The 24639-nt window shown below is 39.5% G+C and overlaps 1 protein-coding gene across 2 annotated transcripts in view; it reads left to right on the forward strand.

Annotated features, from left to right (window-relative positions):
- Window positions 1-242: 242 nt before the first annotated feature.
- LOC133616150 (dual specificity mitogen-activated protein kinase kinase 5-like) overlaps window positions 243-24639 on the forward strand; it is a 119694-nt gene continuing 95297 nt past the window's right edge. The window contains exons 1-5 of one of the 2 annotated variants that reach the window (XM_061975277.1): window positions 243-641; window positions 754-802; window positions 5983-6050; window positions 21154-21223; window positions 21876-21916. In XM_061975277.1, the coding sequence (XP_061831261.1) occupies window positions 516-641; window positions 754-802; window positions 5983-6050; window positions 21154-21223; window positions 21876-21916 (354 nt within the window). In that variant the 5' untranslated portion in view covers window positions 243-515. The remainder of the gene's footprint in view (window positions 642-753; window positions 803-5982; window positions 6051-21153; window positions 21224-21875; window positions 21917-24639) is intronic. The other variant, XM_072914856.1, reaches the window with a different exon arrangement.

Consider the following 24639-nt stretch of genomic DNA (forward strand, 5'->3'; position numbering starts at 1 on the left):
AGATAAAGCACATGTTTACGGACAGTATTGTCCATCCATCCATCCATGCATCCATATTCTACCGCTTGTCCGAAATACTAATTTTTTTAGGTTGTTTCTTAGTAATCCGTGTTTATTGTAAGGTTAAAGTGATATTGTATTATTTTTTTTCATATCGAGGAAGCCAGTTGACGTCAGAGTTTGTATCTTTTATTTTGAAAATAAGGGACCGGATGTTGTCAATGTGCTACTGCTGACACAGTTATGGTTTCCTTCCCTTCACATCCATGAGCTAACAACACTGATAACACACGATAATACTTTTTTTACATGGTTTCTTTCACTTTTTATGAATTCGTGGCGTGATTCGGACTCCCGCACAGTTGCTGTCACTGTCCTTTTAAGCCTTTAACTGACTAAGTCCACGTGTATGGACTGAACAGAATGCTAGCATGTGTTAGCACACCACGGCAGGAAGTGATCTGTTTAGCTCCGGCAGGTGTTGTGATGAAGTCTATTTTATCGTCTTCATACTAATGATCTTATTTACTAACATCTTTGTAATGGATACTGAGGGAATAGTCATTCGAATAAAAACTCCTTTAGGGGACATGGATTCTTCCGTCGACTGCCCATCGCTCCTAAACTTCAGTGACTTACTGGTAAGTCACCAATGCTAACATAGCATCACAATGTCTCCTGAATGGTAACTTGCTGTCTTTTTACACAACCTTTTGGTTTCATTGAGGATTATTCATATTCATCCTTTTATAGGTAGCTATCAGGGATGTTATGCCAGAAGCCACCGTCACTGCTTTTGAATGTAAGTTGAAAACTTTCCCAAACTTAGGTCACTTTTTTTTGTGTTGCTTGTATTGACCATCATTAAAATACAGTAGCATAGTAGGCCCAAGTATTCATTAAAGCAAGGCAGAAGCTGTATTTAGCAAGTATATTTAATATTATAGGTTGACTGGCAGGACAGCACGGTGGTGGAGGGGTTAGTGCGTCTGCCTCACAATACGAAGGTCCTGGGTTCGATCTTGCGCTTGGGATGTTTCTGTGTGGAGTTTGCACGTTCTCCCCGTGACTGCGTGGGTTCTCTCCGGGTACTCCGGCTTCCTCCCACCTCCAAAGACATGCACCTGGGGATAGGTTGATTGGCAACACTAAATTGGCCCTAGTGTGTGAATGTGAGTGTGAATGTCTATCTGTGATGAGGTGGCGACTTGTCCAGGGTGTACCCCGCCTTCCGCCCGAATGCAGCTGAGATAGGCTCCAGCACCCCTGCGACCCCGAATGGGACACGCGGTAGAAAATGGATAGATGGATGGGTTCATTGGCAACACTAAATTGGCCCTAGTGTGTGAATGTGAGTGTGAATGTTGTCTGTCTATCTGTGTTGGCCCTGTGATGAGGTGGCGACTTGTCCAGGGTGTCCACACCGCCTTCCGCCCGAATGCAGCTGAGATAGGCTCCAGCACCCCCTGCTACCCCGAACGGGACAAGCGGTAGAAAATGGATGGGTTGATTGGCAACAGTAAATTGGCCCTAGTGTGTGAATGTGAGTGTGAATGTTGTCTGTCTATCTGTGTTGGCCCTGTGATGAGGTGGCGACTTGTCCAGGGTGTACACCGCCTTCCGCCCGAATGCAGCTGAGATAGGCTCCAGCACCCCTGCCACCCCGAACGGGACAAGCGGTAGAAAATGGATGGGTTGATTGGCAACACTAAATTGGCCCTAGTGTGTGAATGTGAGTGTGAATGTTGTCTGTCTATCTGTGTTGGCCCTGTGATGAGGTGGCGACTTTTCCAGGGTGTACACCGCCTTCCGCCCGAATGCAGCTGAGATAGGCTCCAGCACCCCCTGCCAACCCGAACGGGACAAGCGGTAGAAAATGGATGGGTTGATTGGCAACACTAAATTGGCCCTAGTGTGTGAATGTGAGTGTGAATGTTGTCTGTCTATCTGTGTTGGCCCTGTGATGAGGTGGCGACTTGTCCAGGGTGTACCCGCCTTCCGCCCGAATGCAGCTGAGATAGGCTCCAGCACCCCTGCGACCCCGAACCGGACAAGCGGTAGAAAATGGATGGGTTCATTGGCAACACTAAATTGGCCCTAGTGTGTGAATGTGAGTGTGAATGTTGTCTGTCTATCTGTGTTGGCCCTGTGATGAGGTGGCGACTTGTCCAGGGTGTACCCCGCCTTCCGCCCGAATGCAGCTGAGATAGGCTGCAGCACCCCCCGCCACCCCAAAAGGGACAAGCGGTAGAAAATGGATGGATGGATATTTAATATTGTATTGCCACTGTAATATTACACACAGTTTGAACACAGTGTTTGAATATAAGAAAATAAAACACCGTTCTTAAATAATGAATACAATCTTTGGAGTACCACTAGATGGAGCCCGCCCGCATACCACTCGTGGTACACTTATGACAGTTTTAGAATCACTGCTATAGAGCACAGGTGTCAAACTCATGACCTGAGGGATGGATCTGGCTAACCTCTTATTTTATGTCAGGGGTGTCAAACTCAAATACAGAGTGGGCCAAAATTTAAAACTGAACAAAGCCGCGGGCCAAGGTTGAACAAATTAACTTTTTAATAGGGACCCAAAGGTTTTGCATTAAATATTGAACAAGCAAGGCTTATATAACTTTATAGTGACATGCAAAATCGAGTTTCAAATAATAATAATGATAATTAAAAAATATCAATGGCATATCAAATACAATTTAAATAAAAATGTAATGCCTCTTTTCTATTTGCAGCCTTCTGAGGTAAAAATCAACATTAACTTTTTCCACAGGCTAATACATTTGAAAATACCGGTAAAATAATGAATAAACTAACCATTCAGGACTTTAAACTGCTCAGTTTGCAACACACTGATCCAATCTGATGTGCCCAAGCTGTCATCTTTTCTTGGATGCTAGTTCATTAATGTCGGGGCTCAGGCTTTGAGCTGAGGCAACCTTCATTATCGAACAAAGTTGTTCATCAGTCATTATATCTCGTATTCCACAGTTCTGGAGGCGTGCCTTACAGGCACTGCTTTTAACGTTCTCTACGAGCTGACGTCACGTCCGCTTTTCATCCCTTCTAACAACGTGCCGGTCTAGTCACAAGATACTGTATGTGCAGCTTCCGTACGCTCACTCACGTGAATGCAAAGCATACTTCATCAACAGCGATACAGGTTACACTGAGAGTGGCCGTATAAAAACCTTTAACGTTGTTAGAAATATACGCCACACTGTGAATCCACACCAAACAAGAATGACAAACACATTTCAGGAGAACATCCGCACAGTAACACAACATAAACACAACAGAACAAATACCCAGAATCCTTTGCAGCACTAACTCTTCCGGGACGCTACAATATACACCCCCGCTACCTCCAAAACCCGCCGCCGCCCCTCCCACACACCTTGTAGCGTCAGTCGATGCTGGGCCACAACATAAGGTACACCTGCAGACTGCAGCACAGATTTCATATTTCATTCATTCACAACTCCTCCAACACGAACATTATTCTTTTTGCACTTTTGGCTTCTTATTAAATAACTTTTTCAAATACATTCAATCTTGCACGTGGAAACTTTAAGTGTGGGCTTTAGTTGATACAACACTTCCGTCAGGGGGTGCATTCTACGCCGAGGGTGCATTATACGGCACAACACCTGGAACTTGACGCTACAAGGTGTGTGGGGGGGGGGGGGGGGGGGGTTGGAGGTAGCGGGGGTGTATATTGTAGCGTCCCGGAAAAGTTAGTGCTGCAAAGGATTCTGGGTATTTGTTCTGTTGTGTTTATGTTGTGTTAATGTGCGGATGTTCTCCCGAAATGTGTTTGTCATTCTTGTTTGGTGTGGATTCACAGTGTGGCGTATATTTCTAACAATATTAAAGGTTTTTATACTGGCACCCTCAGTGTAACCTGTATCGCTGAAGATCAAGTATGCGTTGCATTCACTTTTGTGTGCGTGCCACAGCCGCACATATTATGTAATTGGGCCAGCAATCATTGCACTGGACGAAAAGGGGACGTTACAATTATCGGGAGGGGTACTGAAATTTGGGAATCTCCCGGGAGGTTTGGCAAGTATGAGAATTAGCGGTATACCGCGGCACCGCCGCTGTATATAATCGGCGGGCCAGCTCTAGTGTTAATTTGATATCGCCTCACGGGCCAAGTGAAATTACACGGCAGGCCAAATTTGGCCCGCGGGCCAGAGTTTGACACCCATGTTTTATGTGGTCCGCGAAAGCCTGGAAATGATATGAATCAATAAATTACTTTTTTTTTCTTCTTACTAAATGTAGTCCTCCTTTCTGTTTCGACAGAAAAAAATACAGGTTCTACATGCAATTTTATAACTTTTCGTTAAATATTATCTAATAATATAATTGAAATTCAACGATTTGGTGCATTTGCAAACAGCTAAAATGATGTACAAAGCAAACTGTAACCTGCTACCCAGGAATGTACAGCCATTCTTCTCAACAAAAGAGGAGCAATATAACCTTAGAGGAAAATCTAATTTAAAACATTTGTATGCTCGTACAACACTTACAACCTTTAGCATATCCGCATGGGTAATTGATTTTGGCATGGATTAACCAAAGAAATCAAACAAAGCACCAATATGATTCAGTTTAAGAGACTGTTCAAACTATAAGTGTTCACAAAGTACACAGAACAAAAATTATGATGAACATCTTGAATCCTTTTTTAATTTATTTTATTTTATTTTTTTAATATATATCTATTTTTTAAGATCAAGATTATTTATGTATTTAATATTTGTTTACTTACTTTGGTATATTATTTATTTATTCACTGTTCTGTTACAGATAACAAGGACATTGGATGAATTGCTATGATATGAAAAGGGGTAGGATTAAATAAGCTCAGCTTCTTCCTACTCCTTTTCGGACTTGCTGTAGTGAAACAACTGGAATTGTGTGATGCATTACATCGTATCGTATGCATGTTTGAAATAAACTGAAACTGAACTGAACTGAATAATGTAACAAATATTATGTTATCATGCATTAAAATAAAAATAATTACTTAAATATCTGCTTGACTTATGTATGAATCTGTAATAATAATAATTTTGTTTTATATTTGTATGAATGTAGTTTGGAAAGTAGTTACAGTAATAATAATGAATTATTAGTTTTGTGTTTTATAAGAATGAAACAAATATTATATTATCATACATTACAAACTTTTTTTTGTTAAGATAAAAATATCTCATTAATTTATAATTTCAAAAGGACGTTATCCATTAAATCGTACGTTGAAAAAATGATATTACGGTAAAAACAGATATTACGGTAAAAAAATGACTGCTCAGTAGTAAGAATTTAACCGTTTAAGAAAAACCATGGTACCGTTTTTCCATTTACACTAATACTTCGCAAAATCAACAACAACCATCGATTTTACGATCAAAAAATGACCGCTCAGTCGCCAGAATTTTACCGTAAAAAAGCAGTGGTACTGTTTTTCCAATTATGGTAATACACCGTAAAAACTAAAACATCCATAGATATAACGAAAACACTGGCCGCGCTGTTGCCAGAATTTTACCGTTTTACAGTTACAGTAATATGCTGTAAAAAGACACTGCACATTTCTATATTAAATCACTGGCGACAGAGCTGCCAGTCTACAGATGTTTTTTGCATAAAAAAATATATAATATATAATGATCAAATGCAAAGGCAGTTGTATAATAATATCAGGAGGTGAATCCTTACTGTATACATTTATATTAATTTATTACTCACTGTTGCAAGCAGCCCTTTGAGGGCCGATGTGGCCCTCAATGAAAACGAGTTTGACACCCCTGCAATAGAGCATATACTTTGTTTCCATGTTTTCCATCAATATCAAGTGCATAAACTTGTTTTCCTTATGCTAGGATTTAAGATGAATAACTTTCCATGTCATAAAATGATATTTATTTTACCACTTGTCTCTAGATGAAGATGAAGTTGGTGACAGAATCACTGTAAGAAGTGATGAGGAGCTAAAAGCCATGTTGTCATATGTAAGTACACATTATTACATTTCTTTATTCATCATGATGGCGTTACCTACAGTTTAGCGTTTTTTATGTATAATGTTGACTTTCAGCAATAATTTAAGTGTTTTTTCAAATTAAGGCACTTGGGGTGTGATAATATACACTTTGCTCACGCGACGAGACGACGCATGATATAAGGTTCATGAGGATGGGACAAGATGCTATTTTCCATATTACTTTGAAGAAAACTGCAGTCATATGCGACTGGACACAGGGACGGCTCCAGGATTTTTTCTCTCCCGGGGTTAAGGGAGAGAATTTTAAGTTTTCAATAAATTCAGTTATGATACACCGCACAAGCATGTTCCATATAAAAGTAGTTGAATTTGACCAAAGAATATTCAACAAAAAAGTTAAGCCAACAAGCAACGATGGCAAAAATGTTTCACCTGCAAAGGTGACATATACAGCAATAGAAAGCGCTCATGCGCCTGCTAATAACCAGACAATACATCCAAAATGCAATATTTCTTTATCCATATTCATAATTATTGAAAACACAACTATGCAAGCTGGAGAACAATCGTCCGTATACGATGGGGTAGAAAATGGGGGGAGGGGAAAGGAGAAAGACAAAGAGAACTGGGTTCGGAACCCAGACAAAGCTAAGTCATAAATAACGTATTTTTTTTTCGTTCTCTTTTCCTTTCCTGCAACAACTGTGATGTGTTACAACATTTGTATTATAGGTTACTGGTAGTTTAATCAATATTTACTGCTAACAATGCCAATTTGTATCAACTGTTATTATATACAGTGTAAAATATATCTATATTTAACCATAGTGTAAAATACACAGTAGAGGCCAAAAGTTTGGACACACCTTCTCATTCAATGCATTTTCTTTATTTGCATGACTATTTACCGGTACATTGTAGATTGTCACTGAAGGTATCAAAACTATGAATTAACACATGTGGAGGTATGTACTTAACAAAAAAAGGTGAAATAACTGAAAACATGTTTTATATTGTAGTTTCTTCAAAATAGCCACCCTTTGCTCTGATTACTGCTTCGCACACTCTTGGCATTGTCTCGATGAGCCTCAAGAGGTAGTCACCTAAAATGGTTTTCACTTCACAGGTGTGCTTGAAGCTCATCGAGAGAATGCCAAGAGCGTGCAAAGCAAACTTGCTAATTTTCCTGTTCATAGCTGTAACGTGGTTCTAGTTAGACTTCTGTTATCAAGTAAAAAGCACATCTTTTTCTGTTTCGCTACTATACATTCTAGCGAGCTTAGCATTGCTTCTCGTTTCCTTCTGCTCTCCTTCTTGTGTAGTGCATGTCACATGTTCAGCTATTCCTTAAGTGATAATGAAATAAAAACTAAAAACCAAGTCAATTATTGTAACTTCTACTGAGACATTTTAAGGACGACAAAGGGGTCATCCATCAACAATCACTTTATTGAGAAGAACTGAAAACTGTCTGCCGTAACCCCGCCAAAACGTCAGCAAAAACTATTTTCCAGCAAACCTGGTCACACTTTCCGCCGTAAACACGCCAAAACAAACTGTCATCTCAACAGCAGCTGTTTTTTTTTAATATGGCGCTTTCACTTGCGTCAACACATAAACACTTGGTTCAGCCACTGACACGTTCACAGCCATACAAACAGTCTCCAACGCCGCACATAAACTATAACTGCCAGGTTGTTACACTATGCTACTGTTCACACGCAGCCAATCAATGTTTTTAACAGCAGTTTATGCATGTGTGCAGCTGATTTGCAGCTTAGCTTGTAGCTAACGGTGCTGATAACCCTTGTTATGGGGAAGCTGCACCGCCCAAACAAGTTTGTGCTCATTCTACTTACATTTAGGAATGGTAATTCATTGATGTAAGTTATAAAATGTTCTTAAATTACAGAAATGCTAATAAAAAACGGTGTAATACTTTTTTTTGGTAACGTTCCGTAATAAATAAATGACAGTATGGGAAACGATCCATCCATCCATCCATTTTCTACCACTTATTGCCTTCGGGGTCGCGGGGGGCGCTGGAGCCTATCTCAGCTACAATCGGGCGGAAGGCGGTGTACACCCTGGACAAGTCGCCACCTCATCGCAGGGCCAACACAGATAGACAGACAACATTCACACTCACATTCACACACTAGGGCCAATTTAGTGTTGCCAATCAACCTATCCCCAGGTACATGTCTTTGGAGGTGGGAGGAAGCCGGAGTACCCGGAGGGAACCCACGCAGTCACGGGTAGAACAAGTATGGGAAACCCCTCCTTAAAAAAGCAGATGCCATTTAAACAAACAATAAAATGCTACCAACCCCATGTGAGAGCTGTAGAAAGCCAAATGATCTATTTGACCGGTCAGCATCTACTAGTTACAGTTAGATACAGTGGAACCTCGATTTACAAACTAAATTGCTTCTTGAACATTGTTCTTAAATTGACAATTTTGTATAGTAAAACAAATTTCTCCATACGAAACAATTTATGCAAATATGAATAATGGGTTCAAGCCTCAACAGAAGTCCATATTTTAGTTAAGGTATGTACACTTTAAACCAAGAGTGTCAAACGTACGGCCAGCGGGCCAGGTAAAACCCGTTCCCAGGCCTGATCCAAGATGACTTTGCTTACTATAAAAATAAGCTGACATTTTTTAATGAAAGAAATTGCTGTTCTAAATGTGTCCACTGAATATTGCAATAGCAATTCATTGTGTGGGTTCCCTGGGGGTACTCCGGCTTCCTCCCAACTCCAATAACATGCACCTGAAGATAGGTTGATAGGTAACACTAAATTGGCCCTAGTGTGTGAATGTGAGTGTGAATGTTGTTTGTCTATCTGTGTTGTCCCTGTGATGAGGTGGCGACTTGTCCAGGGTGTACCCCGCCTACCGCCAGAATGCAGCTGAGATAGGCTCTAGCACCCCCCGTGACCCCGAAAGTGACAAGCGGTAGAAAATGGATGGATGGCTGGATGTATCTCCTACAGCAAGAGCACACATGACTTCATACTTACGCTGCTTATTAGTGATACTACACAAAATATGGATTGTTACTTTCATGCCTTGATTTTCAAATATGTTGTTGGTGTAATCTCTGACATTTCTACCCAATTAAATGTGTTTGATAATCAGTACATTTCGTGTTATATTTAAGGCTGGGGACACATTTTCTGGTCGCACGTAAATATGCTGAAATAATATGAATCCCCTTCTACCTTCATGTGTGATTAATGAAATGAAAAATGAAAATTTACAAGTTTTGTTGTAGACGATGCTACATATGTACATAATGAACCCCATGATGTTAGTTTATCAGTTAAGGAAAATTAGTAAATTAAATTAATAACATCCTGTAATTTGATTTTGATATTATTTTTCATTTAATCTTGTGAGTGATTAAACATTAACACCAATGAAAGCATTTTAAAACTTTTTATTTTGCTGATGAACATTATCACATTGGACCCCGACTTAAACAAGTTGAAAAACTTATTCGGGTGTTATAATTTTTTAGTGGTCAATTGTACGGAATATGTACATCACTGTGCAACCTACTAATAAAAGTCTCAATAAATCAATCAAAAACATTGTTTATTCAGAAAGTATGAATAATGACAAATGAAGATAGAATACTAGTAACTGCAACATGATTTGGACATTTTCAGAATGCGCTTGGTCTATTTTTAAACAAAGAAAACAATCTGAAGTTGTCTTTATTTTTAAGTTATCACGCCATGATTTGTACCAGTCCGGCCCATGTGGGAATAGATTTTCCTCCATGCGGCCTCTGAGTTAAAATTAGTGCGAAACCCCTGCTTTAAACACAATATTAGGTTATACACAGTACTGCATATTAAACAAACATAACAAGGGGGTGATGGAACAGCTTTCTATTTGATAACAAGCAAGAACAACAACAAGATGATGTCCTTTAAACGCTGCTCTGTTTACACACGCTGACACACATAAGTCCAGTTGATGCCCCCACAAACGATCAGAAATCACAAACATCCTTAACTTTAACAACCATATTGCTACAATAATAAACATTTAAAAAACGGAAAATCTACTCACATTAACTTCAGCAAAGAAGGGGCTGAAGAGAAAACAGCAGACAGAGGGGGAGAACTGAGGAGGTGCAGGGAAGGGGCCGTGTGAGTTCTCTTGAAAGATGCGCTGCTGAACCAGGGATTGTCTTCTCCATTCTTTCATAATAATGTACTCTTTGCAAATAGTTTGTCTTTTGTTTCCACAGTGATTCCCTCCTTCTTTCCACGTCGGTCTGTTGTCTTTTAGTTTTAGTTAGCAAAATGAACAAAACGTGTCAAAAGGCGAAAAAAGAAAGTGAAACACAAAATGAATAAATGCATTAAGCGTTGGTACACAGAGACATGGTTCACACACGGAGGCATATTTTAATCGATAGAAAAGTTTGTAAATAGGTGAGTTTGTAAATCGAGGTTCCACTTTACTAGCATTCAAGCAGCCTTCTTTGTTGTTGAAAAAGCCAAACAATTAAAGGAGCTGAAGTGACCGCATAGAAAATCGATCATATTAAGAGACCGTGCAAGTGCAACACATTATGGCTGTAATGCGATTAATATGTGCATATAAACATTCTAACTGAGTATTTACTTGAATTTCATCATCCAGTATTTTCTTTTGTATGTCTCATCATGATTCTGTATTATATACAACACCACAAAAACAACACACACTGCACGAACAATTGAGTTGGGTGTTATGCCACAGTATTTAGTGTTCACGACACGGACAGTCAGTGTAATGATGTGTGATGGGTACTGCTACATGGCCACACTGACAGATAAATGGCTGTCGATTTTCATTATTTATTATTCAGTACTTAAAGTTTTGCCTCATTAAGAAGGAGGCCCCCCGGGTTGCAGAATTGCTGAAAATCTATGTTCATCTGTAGATGTCTTTTACCCCCCATCAACTCAGAATGCTGTGGGAGCTGCAGACAAAATGTCTTGTTTTTTGGTCCATGTCTGTCATGCCGATGTCTTCTGGTGGCTTGTTTATCCTGCATTATAGAAGTATCTATTGTGCAACTCACTATATATTAAAAAAGAGAGTGATTTTTAAGATGTAATATTTACTACTACTATAAATTTGGCAAATCAATTAACATCATCACATTGCAATAGTGTCTAACCTGTACAAACATAACATAATATGTTCACAGTAGTTCTTTCTAGTCAATACTAGAGATTATTACATTTAGTGGGTCATGCTTCTCTCTCACATTCAGTCAGCAATGTCTTTCAGGCCTTTTTAATCGCACACACGCGGAATGAAATGCAATCATAATATTCAATTCAATAAATCTGGTTGACACATTCTTTTATTCCATCGCTGTTCCCACTGCAACGCTATTAAGAATGATCCCAAGCGTCACCTTAGCCGATCCAACATAAAAATTTACCTTGAATTGATGTCATTTGTACAATTAAAACAGCAGCTCTGTAATAGTTTTCTTGTTCCGCCGGGACAGCTGTGTGAGCAAAAAGTTGCTGATCGCTCATAACACACTTGGAAATACTTTGCTGGCTGCAATCTAATTTATACTCGCTGAATTCCTTACATGTTAAATGCAAGTGTAAAGTTCAGTAATCATGTACATTTTAGATATGGGGATAAAGGGATTTTTCCCTGATGTCTTCAACAGGGGGTCTTTGACTTCTTGAAGGTCCGCAGAAGTGCATTAGACTTTATTTTAAAAAAACATTTCTGTATTCCCCAGACAATTTTTACACAAATTTAAATGTAGTTGAGAAATAGCAGTGCCCTGGACCATACTAAATGTACCTCATGAAACAAAAATACAGGTATATTATTGTATCCATGTTAGCATCTAAGTTAGCTAACGATTAGTGCTCTAGTTACCTGCTAACTATTAGTGCACCAGTAGCCAGCTATCATTAGCGGCGCAAGCTACTAGCTAGCAATTAGCGCTGTAATTGTCAATCAATCAATCAATCAATCAATCAATCAAAGTTTATTTATATAGCCCTTAATCACAAGTGTCTCAAAGGGCTGCACAAGCCACAACGACATCCTCGGCTCACATTAGGGCAAGAAAAAACTCAACCCAGTGGGATAGGACCAGTTAAATTTAAAACAAAACGTCGCTCCATCAGTTTGGTGGTCCATGGCTTTGAAAATGTTGAAGACCCCTGTTTTAAAGGGGACTTACGATGATTTGAATGTACATTTAAGACACTTCCTAGATAATGTTTTAGTTGTAATGTTTGGTGTAAATGTTGCTCCTCAAATCACTTTTATAACCCAGTTGTTTGGTCTATCTGCAAGATGTTATTTTGTGGGGGCGTTTCCAGATTGCAAATGTATCATAATTTATCTTTTGAAAATGCACAGTTTAAAATATATATCTTTTTATGGCAGACAAGGTCGAAAATAAGCTTCATAAAGATTAGATTCACCCGGTCAAAACTAGGGCTGCAACTAACGATTAATTTGATAATCGATTAATCTGTCGATTATTACTTCGATTAATCGATTAATAATCGGATAAAAGAGACAAACTACATTTCTATCCTTTCCAGTATTTTATTGGAAAAAAAACCCCAGCATACTGGCACCATACTTATTTTGATTATTGTTTCTCAGCTGTTTGTACATGTTGCAGTTTATAAATAAAGGTTTATAAAAAAAAAGAAAAAAAAAGAAAAATAAATAAATAAATAATTGCCTATGCGCATGCGCATAGAGTAGATCCAACGAATCGATAACTAAATTATTCGCCAACTATTTCTATAATCGATTTTAATCAATTTAATCGATTAGTTGTTGCAGCCCTAGTCAAAACATTAGATACACCTTCACACTCCCCCAATTAATTCAGAAAGTGCATAAAAAAGCTGTTAATGTTACTGCATGTCGCATCTCATGTCATAATGCATGAATTCGATTAGATGAAATTACTTTTTTGTGTTTCGTCATGGCCTGAAGCAGAGGAGGAGCTTCTCCCCTTCTAGCTAAGCACTTGACTTAAAGGGGTCATATTATGATTTATTTTTCTACATTTAAAACACTTCTTTCTGATCTACATAACATGTAATGGTGGTCCTTTGGTAAACATTTTGCACAGATTATGCATTACAGACAGTCTTATTTACATGCCTCCACTTTGACTGCGTCTTCTCCACGACACATTTGTTGTAGATTTTAGCGCTTCCATAACGAGACTACTCACACATATAAATTCAAACTATACGCTACTTTGTATGAGAAATGGCAACAGCAGAAGATGCATGTGCATGTACGAGCCAGTCTGCCCCACAACAAGATAACAGCGAAAAAGAAGGAGCTTATTGACTACAGCGTGGACTACAATGGCGGAAGCGCAAGGCACTCTGGGTACATTTAAACCACATATGGATAATCCGGTAACATTCTTCCCAACCGATGACGTCACAGGTTGTGCAAATTCCAAATGGCTCGTTTGGCGTGAATACGAAGGAATGCATGATTATTTTATAAATATCTCCGCAATGCCTCCAAGGTTTGATTAAACATGTTTGGGACTTATGCAGATCCCAAATACACAACAGCAGGTACCAATAGTTAGGAAAATTTGGTTTTGCATAATAGGGGCCCTATAATGTCTAAATAAGTGCTTCCACCTGGCTGTGATGACAAAACTCAGCCAGACTGCAAAACCCTGCGAAGAGAGGCCTCCAAACCTGCGTGCAAGCTCACATGAAAATGCATAAACCTGATGCTTTGACATTGTTAACACAAGTATCCATCATTGCAGCATTCTTTATTTTTCAGAAAAGACACAATTCATCATAGGTCCACTTTAAAGAGGATCTACACTTATTTATTTTGCCTATAATTCACAATCCTTACGAGAAACAAGAACACATATGTCTCATAAATAAACATAAATGAAAGTCAGCTTACAATGGAGGCAACAGGAGCCATGGCGTCATTGCGTCGACTGTGTATATTCCAACTATAAAACTCAACAAAATAACCATCTAAAAATCACCAAAAATAGTCAGTTTTATGAATTAATATTAACCAAGTATTAGCAATATTTTTGTTATAAGCGCTAATGCTAAGGACCGACATTTAACGGTGCATTGGTCAGAGAGAGGCTGTCATTAACTTGCATGGCTGCAGTAATTTGACCCCAAGATGCAGGAGACGGGAAGACGACGTGAAGGTTAGACAAATATTTAATATAATAACGCAGGATGAGCAGTTACACATGCAGCTAACAAAGTCCGTAACAATAAACAATCCTCGAGCCCTGAATGGAGGGCGAGGCAAGCATTGATGGAGGACTGATGGGTGTGGCCAGGCTGCCAATCACCGACAGGTGAGGGGGAAAAAGCGCTCGAGGAAACAGACACTTGGACAGGAAGTGGAACTAAACCAAGAGCACCTAACAGGAAACCAATGTAGAAAATAAGGAATCATGACAATGTGTAAGACCTGCTGCTGTATTGACATCATCAGTGCGATTCAAGAACTCCTTCATTCCACACTCCATCCAGCTGTATAATCACTCGCCATACAGCAATAGATGTTATCTGCCTATTACCTGACACCTGACATGTCAGCTACTTCTCTTTGTTTTTAATGTCTATTTTCTATTTTCTGCTGGATCTACTCTCCATTTTATGCTGCTGCTGTCATATATACTGTAATATTGTACATGGTCATTGGTATATATAATATATATGTTATAGACATAATATAATATATCTGTATATATAATATACTGTACACATATTATGTATATATTCGTATATATGTTAGATTTTTTATCGCTATATTAGTCTATTTATACCTGCATTGTCCTTTCCATCCGTACACTTTCCATCATTGTAACTGAGCTACTGTGTTGAACAATTTCCCTTGTGGATCATTAAAGTTTGTCTAAGTCTAAGTCAGCTGGTGAGTTGCTTTCTCGCCTCGCAGCTTGCAAATTTTTTTTATAGATTAGAAATCCTGCCTCTCATTTTGATAGTAAAATGATGTGGAAATAAACTGAGAAATTGGTAAACTTTGATAGCCACTTTAGACCCAGAAATGGTGAAAAGGACCCGAAAAGAAGCTTCGTTCCACCCCCTTTTTTCTTTGCTAAGATTGAGTTATTTTTCAGCTAAATAGAAATATATCAACACCCTATCAGTCAGCATCCCAGTGAGAGCAGGCATTGTACAGTAAGTAATGATTAATTATGTTTGTTGGCTCTCATGAAGTCTGCATTAGTTTTATTCAGTGCTGTAGTTAAAGGCCTACTGAAACCCACTACTACCGACCACACAGTCTGATAGTTTATATATCAATGATGAAATCTTAACATTGCAACACATGCCAATACGGCCGGGTTAGCTTACTAAAGTGCAATTTTAAATTTTCGCGAGATATCCCGCTGAAAACGTTTCGGTATGATGAAGCCTGCGCGTGATGTCACGGATTGTAGAGGACATTTTGGGACAGCATGGTGGCCAGCTATTAAGTCGTCTGTTTTCATCGCAAAATTCCACAGTATTCTGGACATCTGTGTTGGTGAATCTTTTGCAATTTGTTCAATGAACAATGGAGACAGCAAAGAAGAAAGCTGTAGGTGGGAAGCGGTGTATTGCGGACGGCTGCAGCAACACAAACACAGCCGGTGTTTCATTGTTTACATTCCCGAAAGATGACAGATGCTTTACCATTGGCCTGTGGAGAACTGGGACAACAGAGACTCTTACCAGGAGGACTTTGAGTTGGATACGCAGACACGGTACCGTGAGTACGCATGCAGCTGCGGCTTCCAAACATTTGATCGCTTGCCCGTACGTGCGTGCCGCTATGTGCATGTCACGTACGTAACTTTGGGGACTTTGGGGAAATATATGTGCTGTATGAACTTTGGGGAGGTGAACGGTACTTTGGGCTGTGGGATTGAGTGTGTTGTGCAAGTGTTTGAGTTGTATTGGCGGGTTATATGGACGGGAGGGGGGAGGTGTTTGTTATGCGGGATTAATTTGTGGCATATTAAATATGAGCCTGGTTGTGTTGTGGCTAATAGAGTATATATATGTCTTGTGTTTATTTACTGTTTTAGTCATTCCCAGCTGAATATCAGGTCCCACCCGCCTCTCACAGCATCTTCCCTATCTGAATCGCTCCCACTGCCCTCTAGTCCTTCACTCTCACTTTCCTCATCAACAAATCTTTCATCCTCGCTCAAATTAATGGGGAAATCGTCGCTTTCTCGGTCAGAATCGCTCTCGCTGCTTGTGGCAATGATTGTAAACAATGTGCAGATGTGAGGAGCTCCACAACCTGTGACGTCACGCTCATATCGTCTGCTACTTCCGGTACAGGCAAGGCTTTTTTATTAGCGACCAAAAGTTGCGAACTTTATAATCTATGTTCTCTACTAAATCCTTTCAGCAAAAATATGGCAATATCGAGAAATGATCAAGTATGACATATAGAATGGACCTGCTATCCCCGTTTAAATAAGATAATCGCATTTCAGTAGGCCTTTAAAGGAAAAAGTGAACATTGTGATGCGTCTGAGAAATTAATACTCCGCCCTATCCTTAAAATGAGCAAAATATGTAAATATTACATGTTTTGAATGTGCCTGTTACTACATTACGTATGTACCTACAGCGTGTATATAAAACTTTGATGGAAGCGTTTGGATGGTTTTTAAGCGCTATACAGGCAGAATAGTGAATGATAGGAAAAATAGTTCCCCTTTAACTATCTGAAAAACAAGGAGGGCCGGGGGGTAGATCAAGTTATTCATAAAAATATGACACTTGTTAAAAGTCACATTAAATTATGTGCTGAAATGAATGCTCACATTCTGCAGTTCATTAACATTTGTTTGTAGAGGACATTTATTGTGGAACCTATCCCCCATCAGCGAGAACACTGATTGCTACATGCTCCTGTGAGACCTACTACTAGTCTTGCAGGCATTCCTTATCATTATTTGACACACTGAAAGACAGATGCCCCTGTTCAAAGTTAAAGACTGGCCTCTGTCAGGTGCTAAAAAAACATGTGACCTCATCTGTTCCTCAATCAGCTCCCCCTGGAGGTAATGGCTCTAATTCCACCATTCTCACTCCCATCACCCCTCAGCCTGCTAATGATGATGAGACCCTCTCCCTGCTCTTGTCCCTTTAGGCTGAGCGATTGTGTTCGGGATCGGACACAGTTTAGTTATTGGCCAACAATGGAGAATGTCTTTTAATAACACACCTTCCACAGATTTAGCGGTAATTGCTGCCTTAATCAATAAGCTAGCTGAGCGGAAAATTAAAGGTACGCGAAGCCCGCCCCCCAACACGTACAGCATGTTTTTGGTATTAGGCCCATTGTTCAGAAGTGGACGAGTGAGAATGCTGGAGGGCATCAGCACAGAGCTAGAAGCGAGGAGGGATCTGACAGTGATAAATAGGCCTTTTAATAACAGCTGTGCCACTTGGGTAGCCATTCTGATCCATTCCCATCCGACCGGGCCCATCGTCCTCCATCCTTCCCCACAATTGGAGAGAAAAATTTACATATCTTTGGAATGACTTGATAGTTCACACTGAATTGTGAATGAAAAGATGCAATTAACACGTATATATAAAACTACATCAATTTGAACATTGTCGCGATTTTTAACTGCAGCAAGGTCACCGTGTTAATTGTTGTTGATTTGAAGCCTCCAACCGAAGGAAGGAGTCACAAACACGCTCATGTGCATAGACTCACAAAACCACACACTCTCCGTTAAACAGATGGTTTGGTTAACTGAAACATCAATTATTGCATTGGCTTGGCAAGCATCGGAGTGGCTCCCGAGTGTGTGTACACGTGTTAGTCCTGTAGGATATGAGTGTTTGGTGAGCTGTTGACCTGGAGGAGAAAAGGGTTAATGCTACACTCTTTCAGAACAAGCCCGCGGGGCATTAGTCCTCTTCAGCGACAGATTTCAACACAGCATGCTCACATTTGGGAAACACTTTGGATGCCGTTTGAGCATTTTTACATATTTTTAATCCACCAAAATTAATACTTCCCAGTTTTATGAGGTTGTGATTTGATTCGGTGTAGTTTTAGCACACTTCTGCGTCAGTTAGTGCTTTATGTATGAAACGCTAAAGCTGACCTATAATGATTCTAATCTACATTAAACACTCTTTCTTGTGGTCTATATGATATGTTTTGGATATACTTTGGTGTAAATGTTGTGTAAATATTGCTCCACAGTCACTTTTATACCCCCTTTTTTAATCTGTTCGCAAACAGTTCTTGCGTGGAGGCCTTCACTTTGTTGCAATGACACCCTCCATGCACCACCCTTTCCAAAAGTGTCATAATTAAAAATATATCTATATAGCCGCAATTTTTTTTTCAGACACGGTCTAAAATAAACTTCTTAGACAGTACAGTCAAACCACGATTTATTTGGTTCTTGAACAGAGTTTGTAAATGGAAAAGTTTGTGTATTCAAGCAAAATCTCTATGTGAAACAATGTAAATATGAATAATGTGTTCCAACCTTGACAAAGATCCACATTTGACTTAAAGTTGGTACACTTTGAACATAATATAATACACTATACAGTACAGTACATCAAACAAACATAACAAGGGGGTGATGGATCAACTTTTTGTTTAGTAACAAAGCCAAAACAACAACAAAAGCTGAACTGTATTTATGTCTACATGCATAAACAACCAATGTCACCAGCCCTATGGTGCACTCAGTTTGAACTCTCGGAACTCCTTAACTTTAAAGGGGAACATTATCACAATTTCAGAATGGTTAAAACCTTTAAAAATCAGTTCCCAGTGGCTTATTATATTTTTCGAAGTTTTTTTCAAAATTTTACCCATCACGCAATATCCCTAAAAAAAGTTTCAAAGTGCCTGATTTTAACCATCGTTATAAACACCCGTCCATTTTCCTGTGACGTCACATAGTGAAGCCAACACAAACAAACATGGCGGAAAGAACAGCAAGCTATAGCGACATTAGCTCGGATTCAGACTCGGATTTCAGCGGCTTAAGCGATTCAACAGATTACGCATGTATTGAAACGGATGGTTGTGGTGTGGAGGCAGGTAGCGAAAACGAAATTGAAGAAGAAACTGAAGCTATTGAGCCATATCGGTTTGAACCGTATAAAGCGAAACCGACGAAAACGACACGACAGCCAGGGACACGGGAGAAAGCGAGGACGAATTCGGCGATCGCCTTCTAACCAACGATTGGTATGTGTTTGTTTGGCATTAAAGGAAACTAACAACTATGATCTAGGTTTACAGCATATGAAATACATTTGGCAACAACATGCACTTTGAGAGTGCAGACAGCCCAATTTTCATCAATTAATATATTCTGTAGACATACCCTCATCCGCGCTCTTTTCCTGAAAACTGATCTGTCCAATTTTGGAGTTGATGTCAGCAGGCCAGGAAGCTAGGGTCGATAGCTCGCTCGTCTGCGGGAACAAACTGCCGCCATTGCTTGCCGTGCTACCGAGGTCCTTTGTCCCTGAATTGCTCACACACTCCGGCAGATTCAATGGGGGTCTGGCGGCAGATTTCTTTGACTTTATCGTTGGAAATGCATCTGCTTTGAGTGTCGCAGGATATCCACACATTCTTGCCATCTCTGTCGTAGCATAGCTTTCGTCGGTAAAGTGTGCGGAACAAACGTCCAATTTCTTGCCACTTTCGCATCTTTGGGCCACTGGTGCAGCTTGAGTCCGTCCCTGTTCGTGTTGTTACACCCTCCAACAACACACCGACGAGGCATGATGTCTCCAAGGTACGGAAAACAGTCGAAAAAACGGAAAATAACAGAGCTGGTTTGACTCGGTGTTTGAGAAAATGGCGTTGTGACGTCATCGCTCCGAGAGCGAATATTAGAAAGGCGTTTAATTCGCCAAAATTCACCCATTCAGAGTTCGGAAATCGGTTAAAAAAAAAAAGGTATTTTTTCTGCAACATCAAGGTATATATTGACGCTTACATAGGTCTGGTGATAATGTTCCCCTTTAACAGCCAGCTTGCTAGAATAATTAGGAATGACAGAATTATATCTACTTTTCTTTGTTGGTTATTCTCCTTGCAACTGAAACAACTTGAACAACGCTGTGGATACTCTCTGAATGTTTCAAAACCACACATCACTTGTCCATTCCTTTTTTTGACTCACATTTAGTCAAATTACTATACAATGGCTAAAAAAACACTTTAAAGCACACAAAATAGCAATGAGCACAGTAGCTAACGACAGCACTGCTCTGCTGACTGAATGAACCCTAGAGATTGATAAGCCCACCCACAATGCCTGGCACAAAATGGGTGGAGGAAACATTCATACAATGAGTCAAGTTCGCACAACAAAGTACATTTTATTCAGTTTGTCGCTCGTAAATCACAAAGTTTGTATAATGAGGGGTTCGTAAATTGTGACTCCACTGTCTAGAGATTTACCAATCACAACATTAGGTAAACCTCAGATCTATACAAAGCTACATATAAAAAAGCTGTTTTTAGTAGCATTTAAGTCACCGCATGTCACACGTCGATGTTATTTTGCGCATGCCACGATTAGATGAAAATGATACTTTATTCCCACCTTCTCTTGTGCTTCCTCAAACCAAGCAGTCCTGTGGGAGTTTTGCGACTACTAAATTTGTAGTGGCCCATCTTGAACAAGCGCAGCGGACAAATAAACATATTTTATCGGAGCAGGCTGAAGAGCATTAGACGAGAAGCAATGACACCAGAAACTTCAGGCAGCAGTCTCGGCTGAGTCGACTTAGCATAGGGGGAGGAGGCTGTCATGGCTGACACAGTATGTACAAAGATGACCACATATTTACATGTCAATCTGTGATTTCAAAAATTGCCCATTGCAGTCAAGCTACTTTCCAAACTCATCAATCTCATGATTTGACATTTTTGGCATTGTTTAACACAAGTATCCAACATTTATAAGTCAGAAAAGAGAACAATCATCATACTTTAAGTTTTCCTGTTTTATATTGGGCTTATGTTGACTTTACTTCTCCTTCAGTACTGCAGCACAATGAATGAACAGCGCATGAATGGACAGCTGCCAGATCCTCTACAGATATTTCCACGAGGTATTGAGTGCTTGCAATTAATCATTAATGCAAATTCATGAAAGGAATTTGATATGTATAATTAATTTGTTAACAGTAGGTCGGCGTCAATTTTGTAGGTACAGTACACACTGGCTGTTGGATTCCATGTAACACACTTAGGTGATATACAGTAGGTGAATCACTTGAACTTTAAGCAAAACTGGGAAATGAAATAGAAATGAAGGTGCTCACTTTTGTCATTCAGACACATACAAAGCTGGTATTTCAGCACATATTCAAGGGTGCTTTAACGGCTTGATTCAGTCAAAGCCTCTCTCTTATCTCAGTTGTTCTGTTCATCATATGGGCAGTGTGACTCTGTTTCACAGCACCTGTAATTCATACACATAATTTAAACAACCCCCAAGGGCTTAGTGACAAATACATTTATTTTCTGACTCTCTGCTCTATTACATGCATCTTTTTCTCACTCATATCCTGTTCATGTATCTTACTGTAACAGTTTTTCCTTCCACACTCTCACGAGGACAGCAGCTCAATCTTCTTCTTGTCTTTAGCTAATTTCAAAGTAACCCTCATTTCATGTTTTTTTTTCCTTTATAAAACTGAACTGATGCATTTGTAAATGGCCCAGTGATGTGTTCTTCAATCGAGTCAATTACCGTTTCAGCCGGCAAGACTCCAGGGATCCGGAACATACATGGCCTGAAGGTACCTATCTCAATAATTGTTTCAGCTGCCTTACACAGAATGAGGAGGGGGTCTCAAAGTGAATGGATTGGTAACACTGTGTTCCACTTATTGAAATGTCAATTGCAGTCAAAGCTCTACTTCTGTCACACCCATACTATTGCGCCGCTTGTCTGTTGTTGTTTTTTTTAATTGAATAGAAGGGAAATACTGTAGCTCTGGTGGAGCTTTTTGTTTGTCTCTTTAAAAGGGGAAATGTACTTTTTTTGGTATTGTGTCCATCATTCACAATCCTTAAGAGCACACATATGTTTTTCTTTTTTTGTGCATTTTAACTTGTAAAAAAACGCTAGCAAAAGTGAGCTACCAATGAAGGTAGGGCTGAACGATTATGGCCAAAATGATAACGATTATTTTCATCAATATTGAAATCGTGATTATTAATTTACTATTAATAAAACATATTTTATTGTTCTGTCTATTTTAAACAAACAGTATGTGAATTTGATACAAAGGGCTAAGTAAAATAAATATGCCATAGCAGAGTGCGATTATAAAGTGCAAGCAAGTGAAAAAATAAGATTATGCACAAAAGGCACATACAAAGGAAGAAATTAGTTCTACTGCTTACAGTATATATAGGACATATATCTTTGGCCAATTATGAAACGTTATTAACTCCGTTATTTTGGCGTGTCTTTGAGAGGTGAATGGATACGGGGTCCCTTGGTGCACAATGGATGTTACGGTTGTCTGTATTTTGGGCACTCCCACTTTTGTAGCTGCTCGACGGGGTTTTGTACCAGCAGCGCGCGGCCTGCTCTGTTAAAGGGGAACTGCACTTTTGGAATTTTGCTTATCGTTCACAATCACTATGAGAGACATGACGATGGATGATGTTGTTTTATTTTTTTTGCCTTCTAAATATTGAATACATACGATCAAAAGTCTGCTTACAATGGAGCATATGGGAGTCCCAGCAGGCACAAGACATTAAAACAATGTTGAGAACTTGTTGAATTAGATCCTGACGTTGAGCAATTTAAACCTAACGTTGGAACACCATGCTTTTTGATGACATTTAATCAATGTTGGGGTCTGACGTTGATTTGACCGTTGAATTTTGGTAATTTTCACCAGTGTTTTACAACACAAATGCAACGCTGGCACAACATGCTTTTTGCCAATGTTTATTCAATGTCAGGTTGTGACGTTCATTTGACCATTCAAATTGGGTCATTTCCCAACCAACTACGTGGATTGGCAAACATTTCCAGCTGCACTTGCCAGTTTCGGCTCGTGCTCGAAGTGGACCACACTTTGTTATGATCGTGTAACGTAAACGTCTGGCTCAGACTGTTATTGTTTTTTATATTTGTAACTGAGAGTATTGATCACAGCTGAAGAAAGAACGGCAGCTACTTTTGTTTACATATTCATCTTCCACATGGAGCAGTGTCAAGTGCGGAAGAAAAACCTAGCGCACTCTTCCGGCCTTAACTATAAAATTGCTGTGTGTTACATCCTGTCTGACTGCGCTACCAAAATAAGACTTCCAGTAGAATAGCTTACATTTGCTGTTATTATTTTTCATTTGAAGAAACAGTATCTTAATGCAATTTGCAGTGATGGAATGTTGCAATACAAAAACCTTGACTTTCAGTCTATAATCAATCAGTCAATCATTTAGATGGATAGATAGTACTTTATTGATTCCTTCAGTACGATCTATCTTTATTTATGTAATTTGTTTTATTTTATTTTATTTAATCAGTCAATCAAACTTAATTTATATAGCATTTTTCATGCACAGGCAAGTGGCAACACAAAGTGCTTTTTACCAAAAAAGAAAACATGCACACACATATACACAATACTATTGACAATAGCAAAACTTGACATGGCACTGGAGAGTAACTAAAATTAACGCTATCTAAAAAAAATTGTATAAAACATATTTTAAAATATGGGTGGCACCGGTGTTAGTGCATGTGCCTCACAATACGAATGTCCTGAGTTCAATACCTGGCTCGGGATCTTTCTGTGTGGAGTTTGCATGTTCTCCCCGTGACTGTGTGGGTTCTCTCAGGGTACTCCGGCTTTCTCCCACCTCCAAAAACATGCACCTGGGGATAGGTTGATTGGCAACACTAAAAATTGGCCCGAGTGTGTGAATGTTGTCTGTCTATCCGTGTTGGCCCTGCGATGAGGTGGCGACTTGTCCAGGGTGTACCCCTGCCTTCCACCCGAATGCAGCTGAGATAGGCTCCAGCACCCCCCGCAACCCCGAAAGGGACAAGCGGTAGAAAATGGATGGATGGATATTTTAAAATATCTGTAAAGATAAAGTGTAAATAATACATTAATAAATGAATAAAAACCTAAACTTGAGAGACTAATAATGCTTGTCTATCTATCTGTGTAGGCCCTGCGATGAGGTAGCGACTTGTCCAAGGTGTACCCTGCCTTGTAAAATAGAAAATAACAGAATACAATTTAAGAACCGAGGACGAGTTAAACATGATCAGTAAAAAGATTGATTGAAATGTGTGTCTTTAATCTTTTTTTAAACTATCATAAACCGCGACTTTTTTCCAGTGCTTTGAACCCATGCACTTTATATAATGTTGAGACTAATTTATGGATCTTTCCGGTGTGGCGGCGCATATCCCGTCCCTGAAGAACGACAACACATTCACACAAACACACAACCACAAACACACCACTATATTACAGGGTATCCG

This window comes from Nerophis lumbriciformis, linkage group LG15, assembly GCF_033978685.3.
Source record: "Nerophis lumbriciformis linkage group LG15, RoL_Nlum_v2.1, whole genome shotgun sequence".
Taxonomy (NCBI): Eukaryota; Metazoa; Chordata; class Actinopteri; order Syngnathiformes; family Syngnathidae; genus Nerophis; species Nerophis lumbriciformis.